General features: G+C 41.4%; 1 protein-coding gene across 1 annotated transcript; it reads left to right on the top strand.

Moving 5' to 3' along the window:
* Nucleotides 1-5165: 5165 nt before the first annotated feature.
* LOC128658265 (uncharacterized) lies at nt 5166-15658 on the top strand. The gene is made up of 3 exons (XM_053712801.1): nt 5166-5294; nt 13751-14520; nt 14614-15658. The coding sequence occupies exons 1-3, from the start codon at nt 5166-5168 to the stop codon at nt 15656-15658; spliced, it is 1944 nt and encodes a 647-aa protein (XP_053568776.1).
* Nucleotides 15659-16289: the final 631 nt, after the last annotated feature.

Raw genomic sequence — 16289 nt, 5'->3', positions numbered from 1 at the left:
TGATACGATATGCAAATAGATTTCTTTTAAAGTATGCTCTATTTTCGACCTTATGTTAAAATACTCTTCTATCATGTTGTCTAGATATTGTAAAAATACATAAGTAAGTAGTGACAGGAGTATATACAGAATAGCCTCCGTCCGTTCAGTGACGTCACTTCCGGTCGGCGAGAAACTGCCGTGATATGCAGTGTTTTCTAATGTTATTTTATAGATGATAATCAGGATCTCTTGTTGGTAAATACTGCTATTTAATAGATAGCTTCTAATTTTGAAAAATAGCTATAATTTTGTGAAATTTGGAGTTAGTTGCAAAAATTTCCTTTGCGATCAAATTCTATTGATCCGATTGGTCATGACGTCACTCATGGCCTTTACAGTAATCCCTGTGGTCTCTTCAAAGTGTCCATGTTTTACAAAAGACAGGGAGTTAATCCTTAGTGTATATCACTATGAATCGCTAGGGGAAATGTGATTCTACGAAATCCTATATATAGTGTATTATCACAATATCGATAAGACACATCTTATTGATGGTGACCTTATTCGTCAACTCCTGTCTGATAGGGTGTATGCAAGACATATATTACTGATAATAATGATAGAGGAGAAGTGTGTATGATACAGACATAGTTGTTAAGATTATTCCTCATTTGAAGTACGCAAGTGTATATGTTACTCAATATGGTGATGAAAGGTGAGAGAATTTGTTACGTATTGTATATTTGAATAAAGGTATGCTTTATTTAGAATTGTCCTTACATCACCAATGTGGTGATAGGAAAAAAGGGGATTATGTGCTACATCTCACATATGTTACTGAGAATATGCTTTCTTTAGAAAAACGGGTCGTTGTTTTCCGATCTATTAGATATCAGGAGCCCGTACAACTCAGGCAAAATCTCGCTGTCAGTTATTTAGTTGATATTTGTCCAATCTGTCCTTACGTTACTGATGTGGTGATTAGAGGGAGAGAGAGTCTGTGCTGTGCCTTGCAAATGTTAATAAAAGTATGTTTTATTGGGAAAACAGATAGTTTTATCGGATATATTAAATATATTAAATATCTGGTACCGCTATAATTCAGGAGATTTCTCATTGTCACTTATCTATTTATATCATTTTTAAATTTGTCCAATCTATCCTTACGTTACCGACAACCTTAGTATTGATAGGATAAGGGTAAGGGATCTATGCCAGTATTAATGGAAATAGGTAGTCGTGTAGTCATATCGATACAGTATATGACCTACTATGCCAAATATGGATATAGTCTGTCTTTAATAAATTGAGACTTTGGATGTTTTGCGTAGCCTATGGTTATGTCACATTAGGCATATTTCTTGCCTAAATGTAAAATAAGACAAGGATACTATTCATTAGTTCCCTAATAGAGAGATCCAATAACCTTATAATCCTTTAGATCTCAAAGGGATTACCCCCTGTACTATGGGATAATCGTACTTGGGGTCTAATAGTAGGTCCTGGGTATTTCTGAGATTATAGACAAAGTCTAAGTATAGAATAAGACAAGGGAACTGTTCCTTAGTACCTTAATGGAGAGATCCAATAGTCTTATAATCCTTTAGATCTCAAAGGGGGTCATCCCCTATACTAGGGGATAATCATCCTTGGGATCTGGTAATAGATCCTGGGTATTTCTGAGGTTATAAACATAGTCGACATGTTTGGGGACACTGTGGATAAGGGGTGGAGTAGTTGAGGAGGAAAAATGACAATTATAACAATTGACATAGGGTTAGGAGTAATCCTATACTAATAATTTTATTATAATTTTAGTGTGCTTACTTTCCCACTATAATCTATGTGGATTGGTGCAGTCTAGGTTTCATTCAAACTTAGTCTGAGCTATCAGTATTTCACTATAACATATCAGAGCCGGGATACTGAGATGAAGACATTATTTGGATTTGGCAGGATGTATCAGCCATATATTTCATTTTTGATGGTTAATACCATCAAATAATTCAGTGGGTTTGAAAGGATAAACCAGTATTGTACTTCATTCATAATGATTAATATCATCTAGTGTTTTTAAGTTTACAAGGATTGTCAGATGTATGTGTACAAATTCGAGGCCTTATTTCTGCTCTATAGCTGGTCCTTGTAGGTGTCAGCTGATATTGAGTAAATGGGAGTGGTCCTCTTTGTTATTTAATCCTTTTGGAAAAAGGCAATCAAGGTTAAAAATCCATTTTGATTCCGTAATGCGTATTTTGCTGGTATAGTTCCTGCCTCTCCAGCATTTTGTTACTTTCTCTATACCCATAAATGATAGGTCTTTTATATTTCCTTGATGTTTGGTTGAGAAATGTCGATAGAGTGCTGTGTCCATATTCAATTTCTCAATGATAAGTAAATATTCCCGGATTCTATCCCTTAGGGTCCGAGAGGTCTGGCCCACATATTGAAGTCCACAGGTACATTGTAGCAAGTAAATCACTCCACTGTCCCGGCATCTAATCAGGTCACGGATATTATATTTTTCCTTCGTGTGGTGACAACTGAAGGTTGCGGATTTGATACTGTGCTTGCATGCTTTGCATGATGGGCAAGGGAAAAAACCATTTATCTCTTTCCTATAAATATCCTTGACACCTAATACCTTCTTTTTCTGTAGACTAGGGGCTAGTTTACTTTTCAGATTCCTCGTCTTCCTATAGATGAACCTTGGTTTGGAAGGAAGTTTCTCACCGATAATGTCATCATCCTTCAAAAGTGACCAATGTTTTTGAATTATCCTTTCAATAATGTTCTTATTCCCACTATATTCGGTGATCATATTGATGTTAAGCGTATTATCTTCTGGTGGTCTCTCTTTTCTTTTGTATGTCATCAGCTCAGTTCTTTCAATATGGCTGATTTCCTGCACTTTTTGTTCCAATTTATTCTCATTATATCCTCTGTCTATAAATTTGTTCTTAATAAGTTCTGCTTGTTGTTCCCATTTTTCATGGGTTGAACAGTTCTTCCTTATTCTCAGTAATTGTCCTGTCGGGATGTTGTCCTTCCAGGACTTGTGATGACAACTCATTCTGTGGATAAAGTTGTTGCTATCCACTTTCTTAAAGAACGTGGAAGTTTCTATTTTGTCATGTATAATTTCTATTTTGAGATCCAGAAAAACCAATTCACTCCTACTCCAAATATATGTGAATTTTAGGTTTTCAGTACTCTTATTCATCACTTCAAAGGTATAATCCAAATCTTCATGTGTCCCTTTCCATATGATGATGATGTCGTCTATGTATCGGCGATAGAGAACCAAGTCCGCACTCGCTGGGCATGACTCCCAGAAGATGTGTTCCCACTTTCCCATATACAGGTTTGCGTAGCTCGGTGCGAACCTGGTCCCCATCGCTGTACCGCATATCTGTTGGTAATACTTCCCTTCATCGCAGAAATAGTTGTGACTCAGAATATATTGAATCCCCTCCAGAATGAACTCCCTTTGTTCTTCTTGAAGTTCCTCGTCTTTATCTAAGAAGAATTCAACCGCTTCCAGACCCTCTTCGTGAGGGATGCACGTATATAGGGACGTAACATCACAGGTAGCTAAAATATATCCGTCTTCCCAGGTTATTCCGTCTAGGAGGTTGAGTACCTGTGTGGAATCCTTGAGGTAGGAAGGTAACTGCCTCACATACTTTTGAAGGTTCAAATCAATATACTCAGATAGATTTGAGCTCAGGGATCCAATGCCTGAGATGATGGGTCTTCCTGGCGGTTCCTTCAGCGATTTATGAATCTTCGGTAGGTGATAGATGATAGGGGTTATTGGATGACTGATGTTGATATATTCATATTCTTTATTATTGAGTATCCCTTGTTCTTTGGCTTGATCCAAAATCCTCAACAGATCCTTTTTATACGCAGTTTCTGGATTTCCTGGCAATCTCATGTAGGTTTCTTTGTCACTTAGGATCCTTGCATTTTCCAGATCATAGTCCACCTTATCCATGATGACATTCCCCCCTCCCTTGTCGGCAGGTTTAATCGTCAGGTTATGGTTGTCTTCTAGATTCCTGATGGTTCTTATCTGTTGGTTGGAGAGATTGTGTCTCTTGATCTTCAATTTGTCGGACTGTATCTCTCTAATCTCCTTACATACTATAGTCTCGAATGACTCTATGGCTGTACCCTTACTGTTTGTGGGGTAAAAAGTTGACTTTGGTTTCAGATCTGTGTGTTTATAACCATCATTAACTTCACGTGGCTTATAGACTGATCTCTCTAGGGCTGATTTTGCAAAGAATCTTTTTAGAGTCAGTTTCCTCACGAACTCTTTTACATTAACGAATGTCTGGAATTTATTGAGGCTTTTTGTAGGGGCGAAGGAGAGGCCATATTTTAGAACGGAAGTCTCTTCTTTAGAGAGGATATGGGAGCTCAAATTGAAGATACCTTCTGGTTTCTCTTCCACTACCAGATTAGGATCCATAATCTTGGTTTTATTTACTTTGACTCCTCCTCTTTTTCCCCGATGGGTTCTTTTCTTTATGCTGTTGTTCTTTCTGATCTTGCTTCTCTCTGGGGTTTTGGTATCCTCTCTTTCTCCCTGTTGTGTATACGATCCACCTCTAAAAAAGAAGATGACCCAACCTCAATGTTGTTCATTGTGGTTTGGGGTTCTTCTCGTGACTCTGTCTGTTTAGTGCCTTGTTGTGTTCTCCATTCATCATTTCCATGTTCAATCCTTTGGTCCTTTCTTGGGGGGGTATGGACTTCTCTTCTTCGTTGTGTCCTGAAGTCTTCTCCTGGGGTCCGAAACATATCGTTTCTCCTCATCTGTTTGTCATGGTAAGGAAAATCTCTCTCATCATCATATCTCGACTCGAACCTGTTATAGCTGTACTGATACGGTCGTTCCTCGGCATAGTGTCTATGTTGGTATTCTCTCCTCTCGTAATCTCCTCTTGGTGCAATTCTAAAGTCACCCCTATTGTATGGGGTTCTGTTATAGTTATTCTCCCATCTATCTTCCTTAATCTCTCTTCTCCTATGTGGTGAGTGTGCCCCTCTTAGATTCGTAGTCCTATCATTGGTCCTATCATTATCGTAATATCGATTATCCTGGTTATGTCTCTTATAGTATTTCTCTTATACTCAAATATGGCTTTTTGAAGTCTCCGTGCCTGAGCACCATGGATATACTTTGTTTAACCAAGGAGTTTTTCAGAGACAAAATAAGTGTTCCCTTTAATTTGACCTATTATGTCCCATTCAGGGTTATGGTCTCTTTTGGTTTGATGGAGACATCTCTCAACTGCAGAGTATGGCCTGACTAGGATGCAATTAATTAATTAATTGTGAGATTATTAAAGTCATTGTTTACCAAGAAATATGAGTCAATTGGATAATTAGGTTCTTGAGAGTTTGCAAGGTTTGATGTGGGTAGGGGGCTACTGGATTTCATAGCATGTAATAGCAACAGTGAAGTAGGTGTCTGTATCATTTGTTTTCTTTTAAGCAGGTATAGTTATTGTATTAATATGGCACATTGGAAGAGTTATGTGGTTGTCACACTCCAGGCAATTAGAGTATTAGAGACAGTTAAAGCAGGATAAACATATAAGGACTGGACTAACTAAAAGAAAATTCTGCTGTCTAAAAGTTTATTCTCAAATTATACTGAAGCAGCGCAAGACTTTGTAGGCAGTGGTATTTATAGACCTTAAATTTTGGGGGCACCAGAAGGCAGGACAATTAGTAAGGGGCTAGTGAAATGAGCCCCAGTTGTTCTGTTGTCAGAGTTTGGGTAATTGTGCATGATTAGACAGTCTGGGGCGTGGCTTGGCAGCAAGGGACAGGGAAAGGGAGGAAATATTTTCACCTACACCATTTTAATGCTGTTCTTCTGGAGATTGTTTATGGCAAGTTGCTTTTGAATGTCAGGGGAATTATTATTTAGTCTTTTGTTTAATTATAATACAATGTCAGACACAATTTAAAAAGAGATAACATAAAAAAACACAGTAATCAAATTTATTTTATAATATATGCTTCTTTAAATATTTTTAACAGTCTATGCACTTTAAGGACATGTCAAAAGGTGCCACTCTTTCAATACACCCAAAATTTAAGATTATTTCATCAACTTTTTTCCTAAATAAAGGCTGCCTATAACCAGTTGACCACTAGATGTCGCTGTTTAAATATTTTTTTATATATATATATATGATTACTGAATCCTTCCACTTCTATATTCTGCAGTTACGATTCATGTTCACTTTTGAGTCAGATTGTCTTAGCAAAAAAAAAATGTGGTCTCCCATCTATTTTTTTGGGAAAACTACAGACTTTGCAAATTAGAATAAATAATTATGGCCATTATTATACTATTACCAATATGATAACGTGGATTTATTAAGATAATATATCTATAATTTAATACATTTTATGATTAGATATAAAAAAATTAAGCTCTCTCTATTATTTTTGTCATATATAATTATAAAGCATAACTAAAAAACTAAAACATTAGCAGGAAACACTAAACCAATACAGCATTGTTTGATCCATATTAAATGTAAACAGCTTTAACTTTTTCTGAATTTCTTTTCTTTCTTTCTTTCTTTTTTTTAAACATGTAAATGCTGCTTTTAATGGCTCTTTAACCTAAATCTTAAAAATACTAATGAAATGCAAATTGCGTGCAACCCTAGTGGCAAATCATTTATATTTTGGCTAGTAGATATGCTGTATATAAATCTTACATTTTATTTATTTAGCAATGTTGCCTGTTAGTGAGTGACAGCTGAGATTAAATTTGTGGTTAATAAATATCTAGTGGATTTTGCACTTAGGGCTCGATGATTAAAAGCTCTCTGGGCTGGCGAGATTTTTAAAGAATGCTCGCCAGTCCTGCTATTTCCCTTGTGGAATTATCTATAGCCACTTTTTACCCTGAAAACAGGGTGTCTCGCTAAGGGGCGTAGACTGCATTTTCATATGAAAAGTCACAATAAAATTTGTATGTTAAACATCATACAAAACAACTGTTTGAACCATTCACACACAAAATAAGCAGGGAAAAATTGTATTGTTAAGGTGCATCAAAAATCGTAACAAAATTCTTCACCAAAAATCGTATTTTAACAAAAATATAAAATGTGTATGTAATTGACACAGGAATAAATTGTATTAAATATGCACAGCGCAAATCGTAATTTTAGTACACTGGATGTGCAGAAATCACACAGAGATATGTCATAAAAAAATGGAAAGTGTAATTGTTTTTTGTAAAATGGTCTGAATATAGGCGTTCCATGGGCGTATCTGAAAATGTCTCTCTAATCCCAGCGTAATTCTATAAAGATTTTCGGACTGCAGATCTCACCGTTTTTTGTTGCCAAATTAAACGTGGCAAGTAGTGATGTCGCGAACCTAAAATTCTGCCATAGACTTCAATAGGCAGGCGAATTTTAAAACCCACAGGGACTCTTTCTGGCCACAATAGTGATGGAAAAGTTGTTTCAAGGGGACTAACATCTGGACTGTGGCATGCCGGAGGGGATCCATGGCAAAACTCCCATGGAAAATTACATAGTTGATGCAGAGTCTGGTTTTAATCCATAAAGGGCATAAATCACCTAACATTCCTAAATTGTTTGGAATAACGTGCTTTAAAACATCAGGTATGATGTTGTATCGATCAGGTAGTGTAAGGGTTACGCCAGCTTCACAGTGACAGACCAAACTCCCCGTTTAACGCACCGCAAACAACCGCAAACAGTCCATTTGCACAACCGCAAACAGTCCATTTGCACAACCGCAAACTCCCCATTTGCACAAGGTTGGACCTGAGCTCTGCAATGACGGCATTCTGGTGGTGGCAACAGCATGCGTTGATTGGCGTGCTGTCTGGCTGACCCCGGGTGCCGATGCATGCGGTCTGACTGTGCCACTAGCTCCTTGCGACGACCTCCCTCTGCTTCCAACTTGTCTCCTCCTCCTCTCTGTCTCCCCATCTGAATTTTCCCCCTGTTCTTCTTCTCTTCTAGCAGGCACCCACATGACATCCATGGACGGATCATCATCTTCAACCACTTCACTTGTATCTGACAACTCAGCAAAGGAAGCAGCAGTGGGTACAACATCATCATCATCACACCGTACGTCCATGTGTGTAATGCTGCCTGACTGAGACATATCCCTGTTATCTACATCCTCTGGCAATAATGGTTGCGCATCACTCATTTCTTCCAACTGATGTGTAAATAACTCCTCTGACACATCAAGTGAAGCGGCTGTGGTGCTAGTGTTGGTGGTGGCGGCAGGCGGCGAGTGGTAACTTGAGAGGTGCCCCAAGCTAAGCTGGAGGAGGATGGTGCGTCAAGGTTCCGAGCGGAAGCTGTAGAAGATTGGGTGTCCTGTGTTAGCCAGTCAACTATGTCCTCAGAACTTTTCGAGTTCAGGGTACGTGGCCTCTGAACACTGGGCATTATTCTAGGGCCAAAGGGAATCACAGCACCACGACCACGACGGCCCCTGCGGGGTGGCCTGCCTCTGCCTGTCATTTTTTTTCGATTAGTGGTACTATGCGTGCAAGCTACTGTGACAACAGATATGAGTGGCACTGTGCACTGGCAAAAGTTGGCAGAGTAGACGCTGTAGGCCTGACACACACGCTTGCAGACAACTAACTGCTATTCAATCTATTACAGTCAAAATTGTATATTTTTTTTAAATGTACACTACTGTTACACCAGATATGAGTTGCACTGGTGTGACACTGTGCCCTGGCAGGCCCTGAAACGCACACGTGTGAAGGAAACTGACTGCTATTATTTCACAGTCAAATTTCTATTTTTTTTTTTTAATGAACACTACTGTTACACCAGATATGAGTTGCACTGGTGTGACACTGTGCCCTGGCAGGCCCTGAAACGCACACGTGTGAAGGAAACTGACTGCTATTATTTCACAGTCAAAAAGTGTTTTTTTTTTTTTAAATGTACACTACTGTTACACCAGATATAGGTTGCACTGGTGTGACACTGTGCCCTGGCAGGCCCTGAAACGCACACGTGTGAAGGAAATTGACTGCTATTATTTCACAGTCAAATTTCTATTTTTTTTTAACCCCTTAATGACCGAGGACGTACGATATCGAGGCATCCTGCAATAACAAATTTTACCCCTCCGGTGCAGAGAGAGCCACTCTGTGGCCCTCTCTGCACCGGGCATCAATGGCCGCATTCGTTGGTGGGTGGGAGCTGAAGTGGAAGGCGGGTGGGTGGCCATCGATTTGGTCCTTGTCAGAGAGGGGGGTGGGATCGGGGGTGGGATTGCCGGAGGCGTCCGCGCGTGCACGGGAGGAGGCGGGCGCGTGCACGGGGAGGGAGCGGGTGGGAACCGCTAAACTACAGAAAAAAATGTTTTTATAAGTGGAAGAAAGGGGTGCAAAATATTTAGTACTTGGAAATCTAAGTTATCTGGGAGCGGGTGGGGGATTGGTCTTGGGGGGGGAAGCTACACTACAGAAAAATGAAATAAAAATAAAAAAAACATTTTATTTGCAAACTGGGTACTGGCAGACAGCTGCCAGTACCCAATATGGCCCCCAATAAGGCCGAGGGGGAGGATTAGGAAGCGGTTTTGGGGGGGATCAGGGAGGTTGGGGGCTAAGGGGGTATCTTACACAACAGCGTATGTAAATATGCTTAAAAAAATATATATAAAAAAAAACTTTTATTTTAGTACTGGCAGTACTTAAGATGGCGGGGACAATTGTGGGGTGGGGGAGGGAAGAGAGCTCTTTGGGAGGGATCAGGGGGTCTGATGTGTCCGGTGGGAAGCTGATCTCTACACTAAAGCTAAAATTAACCCCTTCACTGCTGGGCATAATTCATGTGTTGTGCGCAGTTGCATTTAGTGGCCTTCTAACTACCAAAAAGCAACGCCAAAGCCATATATGTCTGCTATTTCTGAACAAAGAGGATCCCAGAGAAGCATTTACAACCATTTGTGCCATAATTGCACAAGCTGGTTGTAAATAATTTCAGTGAGAAACCTAAAGTTTGTGAAAAAGTTGACTATTTTTTTTAATTTGATCGCATTTGGCGGTGAAATGGTAGCATGAAATATACCAAAATGGGCCTAGATCAATACTTGGGGTTGTCTACTTCACTACACTAAAGCTAAAATTAACCCTACAAGCTCCCTAATTAACCCCTGCACTGCTGAGCATAATACACGTGTGGTGCGCAGCGGCATTTAGCGGCCTTCTAATTACCAAAAAGCAATGTCAAAGCCATATATGTCTGCTATTTCTGAAAAAAGGGGATCCCAGAGAAGCATTTACAACCATTTGTGCCATAATTGCAAATGATTTCAGTGAGAAACCTAAAATTTGGAAAAATGTAATGTTTTTTTTTATTTGATCGCATTTGGCGGTGAAATGGTGGCATGAAATATACCAAGATGGGCCTAGATCAATACTTTGGGTTGTCTACTACACTACACTAAAGCTAAAATTACCACAAAAAGCTCCCTACATGCTCCCTAATTAACCCCTTCACTGCTGGACATAATACACGTGTGGTGCGCAGTGGCATTTAGCGGCCTTCTAATTATCAAAAAGCAACATCAAAGCCATATATGTCTGCTATTTCTGAACAAAGGGAATCCCAGAGAAAAATGTACAACCATTTATGCCATAATTGCACAAGCTATTTGTAAATAATTTCAGTGAGAAACCTAAAGTTTGTGAAAAAATTTGTGAAAAAGTGAACAATTTCTTTTATTTGATCGCATTTGGTGGTGAAATGGTGGCATGAAATATACCAAAATGGGCCTATTTCAATACTTTGGGATGTCTTCTAAAAAAATATATACATGTCAATAGCTATTCAGGGATTCCTGACAGATATCAGTGTTCCAATGTAACTAGCGCTAATTTTGAAAAAAAATCGTTTGAAAACAGTAAAGTGCTACTTGTATTTATGGCCCTATAACTTGCAAAAAAAGCAAAGAACATGTAAACATTGGGTATTTCTAAACTCAGGACAAAATTTAGAAACTATTTAGCATGGGTGTTTTTTGGTGGTTGTAGATGAGTAACAGATTTTGGGGGTCAAAGTTAGAAAAAGTGTGTGTTTTTTTTTTCATTTTTTCCTCATATTTTATAATTTTCTTATAGTAAATTATAGGATATGATGAAAATAATGGTACCTTTAGAAAGTCAATTTAATGGCGAGAAAAACGGTATATAATATGTGTGGGTACAGTAAACGAGTAAGAGGAAAATTACAGCTAAACACAAACACCGCAAAAATGTAAAAATAGCCCTGGTCCCAAACGGACAGAAAATGGAAAAGTGCTGTGGTCATTAAGGGGTTAATGTACACTACTGTTACACCAGATATGAGTTGCACTGGTCTGACACTGTGCCCTGGCAGTCCCTGAAACGCACACGTGTGAAGGAAACTGACTGCTATTATTTCACAGTCAAAAAAGTTTTTTTTTTTTAAATGTACACTACTGTTACACCAGATATGAGTGGTGGCACTGGGCAAGTGGGCACAGTATACGCTGTGAGCCTGACACACATGCTGGCAGGCAGGCAACTGCAATTAGATTACACAGGGAAAAAAAAAAGCAGATGACTGATGTTCTAGCCCTAAAAAGGGCTTTTTGGGGTGCTGTCCTTACAGCAGAGATCAGATGAGTCCTTCAGGACTGTAGTGGACACTGAATACACTAGCCTAGCTATTGATTTCCCTATTAAATCAGCAGCAGCTACACTGTCCCTCCTCTCACTAAGAATGCAGCTTCCAAATGAATCTAAAATGGATGCTGTCCAGGAGGTGGAAGGGTCTGGGAGGGAGGGAGGGTCTGCTGCTGATTGGCTGGAGTGTGTCTGCTGACTGTGAGGTACAGGGTCAAAGTTTACTCAATGATGATGAATAGGGGGCGGACCGAACATCGCATATGTTCGCCATTCGTGGCGAACGCAAACATGCTATGTTCGGCGGGAACTATTCGCTGGCGAACAATTCGCGACATCACTAGTGGCAAGCTTTTCTCAAAACTGTCCAAATACTTAATACCCTAATAGAAAAACAAATGCACACAAAAATATAGGCAAATGTAAGATGTTAAACGCAGACAGCAGCATCATGCGATTTATATTGGCTGCAGGATTTAATTTTTAAAGTGTGCCCCCTGCTCCCTGCTAACTTTGTTTTAAGGAGCAAAGTGTCCCTATCCAGCAAGCTCCATTACTTTTAATAGGAACCATCTCGCCACTCGCAGGGACTGCCCCTTTTTTACGATTATTCCACTGGGGCAGCCCTGTAAGAGTTGGCAAGAAAAAGTTTATATCATCAACTGCTTAGACTGAATAGCTTCCCATGGAGGGGATGTGCACTTTATTCAGAGGGTACTTGCCAAGGACATGAGATGGACTACAATCACTGATTAAACTGAGTGCACATTATCAGGTGTTTATATGTATACATATTTATTGCCTTCTGCACTAAACATGCCAAGTGCCACTAATGTGACTGGAGACAAGAGTTTAGCCTAGGAAGTGTAAAGATTAATGTCTGCATCTGAAAATGTTGACATAAAAAATTATCACTTTGATTTGACACTCTATACTGGTGCTGCAGCATTTATAAGAAACTGGCTTAAATTCAGAGGTTTCTCCAGCCTCTTCAGATACAGTAGCATTACTAACAATTCTTATCAGTTTCTATATTATACTTCATAGATCATTCACTAAAGGAGAGAGATGAGAGTGGTTTTAGTGAATTAGCTGCATGAAATAAAGAAGTAGGATAGTCCTGCAAAGCTGGTGAGGCTAGAGACATCTGCATGAAATAAAGAGGCAGGAGAGTCCTACAAAGCTGATGAGGCTAGAGACCTCTGCATGAAATAAAGAGGCAGGAGAGTCCTGCAAAGCTGGTGAGGCTAGAGACATCTGCATGAAATAAAGAGGCAGGAGAGTCCTGCAAAGCTGGTGAGGCTAGAGACCTCTGCATGAAATAAAGAGGCAGGAGAGTCCTGCAAAGCTGGTGAGGCTAGAGACATCTGCATGAAATAAAGAGGCAGGAGAGTCCTGCAAAGCTGGTGAGGCTAGAGACATCTGCATGAAATAAAGAGGCAGGAGAGTCCTACAAAGATGGTGAGGCTAGAGACATCTGCATGAAATAAAGAGGTAGGATAGTCCTACAAAGCTGGTGAGGCTAGAGACATCTGCATGAAATAAAGAGGCAAGAGAGTCCTACAAAGCTGGTGAGGTTGGAGAGAGACATCTGCATGGAATAAAGAGGTAGGATAGTCCTACAAATCTGGTGAGGCTAGAGACATCTGCATGAAATAAAGAGGTAGGATAGTCCTACAAAGCTGGTGAGGCTAGAGACATCGGCATGAAATAAAGAGGCAGGAGAGTCCTACAAAGCTGGTGAGGCTAGAGACATCTGCATGAAATAAAGACGTAGGATAGTCCTACAAAGCTGGTGAGGCTAGAGACATCTGTATGAAATAAAGAGGCAAGAGAGTCATACAAAGCTGGTGAGGCTGGAGAAAGACATCTGCATGGAATAAAGGACTATTCTGAATGGATATCAACCTATGACAACCTGATCATTCATATGCATTGTTTGAAGTCTCTGTATGATTGAAATTGAATTATAAAAGCACATAAGTTGTGGTCATCTTTACATGGTAAATTTCTAGCAGATTACAATTTAGCAGTTCTGCATTTTGCTGGTTTTCCCAGGTTTGGAAGCTTGGTTCTGTGCCCCTGTACTCACTGACTAACCACCCAGCCCTGCACTCACTGAACAACCACCCAGCCCTGCACTCACTGACCAACTACCCAGCCCTGCACTCACTGACCAACCACCCAGCCCTGCACTCACTGACCAACCACCCAGCCCTGTACTCACTGACCAACCACCCAGCCCTGTACTTACTGACCAACCATCCAGCCCTGCACTCACTGACCAACCACCCAGCCCTGTACTCAGAGACCAATCACCCAGCCCTGCACTCACTGCCCAACCATCCAGCCCCGCACTCACTGACCAATCACCCAGCCCTGCACTCACTGACCAACCATCCAGCCCTGTACTCACAGGCCAATCACCCAGCCCTGCACTCACAGACCAATCACCCAGCCTTGCACTCACTGACCAGCAACCCAGCCCTGTACTCACTGACCAACCACCCAGCCCTGCACTCACTGACCAACCACCCAGCACTGCACTCACTGACCAACCACCCAGCCCTGTACTCACTGACCAACCAACCACCCAGCCCTGCACTCACTGACCAAGAACCCAGCCCTGCACTCACTGACCAACCACCCAGCCCTGTACTCACTGACAAACTACCCAGCCCTGCACTCACTGACCAACCACCCAGCGCTGCACTCACTGACCAACCACCCAGCACTGTACTCACTGACCAACCACCCAGCCCTGCACTCACTGACCAACCACCCAGCACTGCACTCACTGACAAACCAACCAGCCCTGCACTCACTGAGTAACCACCCAACCCTGCACACACTGACCAACCACACAGCCCTGCACTCACTGACCAATGACCCAACCCTGTACTCACTGACCAACCACCCAGCCCTTCACTCACTGAACAACCACCCAGCCCTGCAATCACTGACCAACCACCCAGCCCTGTACTCACTGACCAACCACCCAGCCCTACACACACTGACCAACCACCCAGCCCTGTTCTCACTGACCAACCACCCAGCCCTGCACTCACTGACCAACAACCCAGCCCTGCACACACTGACCAAGCACCCAGCCCTGCACTCACTGACCAACCACCCAGCCATGTAATCACTGACCAACCACCCAGCCCTGCTCTCACTGAACAACCACCCAGCCCTGCACTCACTGAACAACCACCAAGCCCTGCAAACACTGACCAACCACCCAACCCTGTACTCACTGACCAACCACCCAGCCCTGTACTCACTGAACAACCACCCAGCCCTGCAAACACTGACCAACCACCCAGCCCTGTACTGGCTGACCAACCACCCAGCCCTACACACACTGACCAACCACCCAGCCCTGCACTCACTGACCAACCACCCAGCCCTGCACTCACTGACCAACAACCCAGCCCTGCACACAATGACCAACCACACAGCCCTGCACTCACTGACCAACCACCCAGCCATGTAATCACTGACCAACCACCCAGCCCTGCTATCACTGAACAACCACCCAGCCCTGCACTCACTGAACAACCACCAAGCCCTGCAAACACTGACCAACCACCCAGCCCTGTACTCACTGACCAACCACCCAGCCCTACACACACTGACCAACCACTCAGCCCTGTACTCACTGACCAACCACCCAGCCCTGTACTCACTGACCAACCACCCAGCCCTGTACTCACTGACCAACCACCTAGCCCTGCACTCACTGACCAACCACCCAGCCCTGTACTCACTGACCAACCACCCAGCCCTGTACTCACTGACCAACCACCCAGCCTTGCACTCACTGACCAGCAACCCAGCCCTGTACTCACTGACCAACCACCCAGCCCTGTACTCACTAACCAACCACCCAGCTCTGCACTCACTGACCAACCACCCAGCCCTGTAATCCCTGACAAACCACCCAGCCCTGCACTCACTGAGTAACCACCCTGCCCATGGACTACTTGCCCCTCCCATGATCCGTATTGATTCATTCAATGGACCACCCAACACCACTTTTAGCCACACACCGATATATTATAATAACCACACAATAGTTTCGTAAAGCAAGACTCATTATGTATCTTGTTTCTTATCACTTTAGAAATGAGAAGTAGTATCTTAATTAATCTTTTTTTTATGGTTTAAAAAGATAAATAACATATTTGCATAACCAACATTGTTATATTAGTATATTTTAGTACCTCTAAGATTGCTGTTCCTAAGCCCATTGCTTCCCTTTTTTTTTTAGCTTTTTTTTTAGCCTTTTACAATCTTGACTTAACGTATAAAATTAAACTTAAATGTTAACCAATTTTCCCCAAACTTACCACAATACATTAATCTGTCTTTTCAAACATATTCTGAAAATTTCAGGACATTTGATAAAACATACCAAAAGTTATTCACATTTAACTATTTGTTTACAATCCTAAAACATTTAATGTGAGCAGCTTAATGTAAAAAGAGTTTAATGTACCAAAATTCACCTAAACATCGATCAATTGCCTTGAAACTTGGCACAAACTCGGTTTTTCACTTTCCAAACCTATCCTAGAAGTTTCACGGTATTTGG

This window comes from Bombina bombina, chromosome 4, assembly GCF_027579735.1.
Source record: "Bombina bombina isolate aBomBom1 chromosome 4, aBomBom1.pri, whole genome shotgun sequence".
NCBI classification, from domain to species: Eukaryota; Metazoa; Chordata; class Amphibia; order Anura; family Bombinatoridae; genus Bombina; species Bombina bombina.
The sequence above is the reverse complement of the archived record's forward strand: the minus strand, read 5'-3'. Positions and strand labels throughout refer to the sequence as shown.